Genomic DNA, 3071 nt, shown 5'->3' with positions numbered 1-3071 from the left:
CCAGCTGTGGATATCCCGCAGGACCTAAAGGAGGCGCTAAGAAGCCGGGTTCGGGCGGGAAGGACTCTTCAGCAAGGCCGATGCTAAGGGCTAAAGAGCCATAGCGCCCCCTACAGCGAGTGCGGATGAGAGGCTGACGGGATCACGTGGCCTCCTCCTACCAATAGCAAAGTAACACTCGCTTCCTCCGTTCCCCATGGAAACAACGCCGCCCCCAGTGCTCCCGCCTCTCCTGTGGTGAGGTTTTGGCCTTTCATTGACTACTCCAGGTGACAATCAGACACCCGCTCCTTCTGGCTGGACAGTTCGCGTCCGGGACCCGAGCGACTACGCCGACTGGTCATGAAGCGAAGCCTGGTTCATCCTCACCCAATGCTGCTTTTCTGGGGCGGCCGCGTGAGTCTCAGAGCCAATCAGAGGCAACGTCGCTTGTGCGCCTCCACGTCGGCAGCAGCTGCGGTCAAGATGGAGGCACTGATTTTGGTAGGAGCTGGAGGGCCGGTGGCGCCGCTGTGCTGTCCAGAGGGTCCGGGAGGCGGGGTTTAGCAGTGGGGCCGGGAGAGGGGAGTTCCGGGCAGGCCTCGGGGGCCGAAGCTCCCGCTGCCCGAGGAATGCGAGTGTGCCTACTTGGGACCTAGAGCTGCGCTTCGGAGGAGGAAGCCTTGCCGGGAAGAGGGCAGAGTCGGTGGCAAAGTTGAAGAGAGCAGGCGGGGTCCTTAGGACAGTTCTGAGTGTGCTGGATGGGTTCTTTCAAGTTCTCCCAGATGGTTAGCATTGTGAATCACACCTACTTGAATTTCCCTAAACCATCATATTCCCCTCAAGTTGCAACAAGAGAATAGAGATGTTTTCTCAGCCTCACATACTCCTGGTGGTGGTCAGTATACGATAATTAACAATTCCATGTCATCTTCCTCATGTTTTCTGCTTCTTGTTAATCCTTAGTATATAGCACTGCATCCAAGTTCTGGAATGCCTGCTAGAGCTAGTATTGATTTTGGAATATATTCTCTGACTCCTTATTCTGTCTCCTTTCCCCCCTCCTTTAGATTTTAGGAACTGTAGGACCTTCCTCTGGTTACATGAGAATTGTGGTGGCTCCAGGAATACATTAGCTCCTTTGTCTGATCCTTTCTGCTTGTTCAAATAGAACACAACCCCTTTAAAATAGGATCAGACAGCATTTCTTTCACGTGCACTGGTGGGCAGTTTGGAGATGCCTGAGTCTGCCTGCCTGTGTGTTAGTGTAGGAATTTAACTTCCAGATTCTTTCCTTGAGTGGAATCCCAGGATTGTTTCCATAGAGCCTTCCTTGGCTCCTCTTTTCCTTTAGATTCCTGTGTGCATACATGTCAAACCCTGTCAGTAAAAGAAAACAAAACAAGTTTTACCTTCTTTCTTTTTTAAAAGAAAAAAAATTTGGTTTTTATTTTGTTTGTTTTGTTTTGTGTGAGACAGGGTCTCTCTCGCTCTCTCTCCCTCCCTGGAACCCCAGCTATTCTGGAACTTACTGTGTAGACCTCACTGGCCTCAAACTCACAGAGATTCACCTCCCTCTACTTTCCAAGCACTGGGATTAAAGGTATGTGCCCACCGTGCCAATGTGAGTGAGGGTTTCATATAGACCATACTGGGATCACCTTTGCCACACAACTAAGGCAGAGCACCAGGTCTACCTTCACATTTGTATAGCAAGCACTTTCTGCTGACCCATCTGCCTGTATTATCTTACTTCCCTTCTTTCAAATGTCAAAGAAAGTTTACTCTCATTATGTGAGTTAGGCAAGTCGAAGCAAAATGCTTACTGTCTTGAGTAGCTTCAAGTACTTACCATACCAGTCAGTTAATGAATTTTTTAAAAATATTTATTTGTTTATTATGTATACAATATTCTTTCTATGTGTATGCCTGCAGGCCAGAAGAGGGTACCAGACCTCATTACAGATGGTTGTAAGCCACCATGTGGTTGCCGGGAATTGAACTCAGGACCTTTGGAGGAGCAGTCAGTGCTCTTAGCTGCTGAGCCATCTCTCCAGCTCCAGTTAATGAATTTTTTAAATCTGATAACAGATGTGGATAAAGTCTGTGGAATTGGTCTCTTTGGATGTTTTTAACCTTTTTAATCAGGTGTGTAGCTCACACCTATAACCCCAGCACTCAGGAGGCTGAGGCTGTATTGCTGCTAGTTTGAGGCCAGCCTGGGCTACAGAATAAGATCTTGTCTTATAAAACCAAAATTAGAGCCGGGCAGTGGTGGCGCACGCCTTTAATCCCAGCACTCGGGAGGCAGAGGCAGGCGGATCTCTGTGAGTTCGAGACCAGCCTGGTCTACGAGAGCTAGTTCCAGGACAGGCTCCAAAACCACAGAGAAACCCTGTCTCGAAAAACCAAAAAAAAAAAAAAAACCAAAATTAGTCGGGTATTGGTGGCACACACCTTTAATTCAGGAGGTAGAAGCAGGAGGATCTCTGTGAGCTTGCGGTTAGCCTGGTCTACAGAGTGAGTTCTGGGGCAGCCAAGCCAGTACTATTACACATAGAAACCCTGTTTCAAAAAACAAACAAAAACTAACCACCAAAATTAATTTAGTAGAGCTAGCTTAAAGAATGAAGAAGGTGCTGGGTGGTGATGGCACACACCTTTAACTCAGCACTCAGGAGGCAGAGGCAGGTGGATCTTAGAGTTTGAGACAGCCTGGTCTACATAGCGAATTCCAGGTCAGCTTGGTCAACACAGAGAAATCCTATCTTGAAAAAGAAGAACAAGCAAAGAGAGCAAGGAAGGTGATACTCACGTTGGTTCTGTTGGGCTGGTGTAGTGCCATGGTGGAGCACACGATCTAGCTGGCTTTAAAAGGCCCTATATTTGGTCGCAGCACTGGGAGAGTTAAATTATTGAGATAATCTCTGTCATTTCCTTCTCTGCCCCTCTTAGGTCTCTCAGCTTCCTTCTCACCCTCCCACTTTCCTCTGAACTAACCCTCCGTGTAGTAACAGATCCCATGTGAACTAACCCTCCATGTAGTAACAGATCCCATCTGAACTAACCCTCCATGTAGTGACAGATCCCAT

The 3071-nt window shown here is 48.0% G+C and overlaps 1 protein-coding gene across 1 annotated transcript in view; it reads left to right on the top strand.

The window, feature by feature from the left end:
• Positions 1–310: 310 nt before the first annotated feature.
• Positions 311–3071, top strand: part of Copz1 (coatomer protein complex subunit zeta 1) — a 26530-nt gene continuing 23769 nt past the window's right edge. Inside the window, exon 1 of the mRNA XM_013348722.2 lies at positions 311–483. Coding sequence (XP_013204176.1) covers positions 343–483 — 141 coding nt within the window. The 5' untranslated portion in view covers positions 311–342. The remainder of the gene's footprint in view (positions 484–3071) is intronic.

This window comes from Microtus ochrogaster, chromosome 15 (assembly GCF_000317375.1).
Source record: "Microtus ochrogaster isolate Prairie Vole_2 chromosome 15, MicOch1.0, whole genome shotgun sequence".
Taxonomy (NCBI): Eukaryota; Metazoa; Chordata; class Mammalia; order Rodentia; family Cricetidae; genus Microtus; species Microtus ochrogaster.
This window is presented reverse-complemented; position numbering and strand designations above follow the sequence as displayed.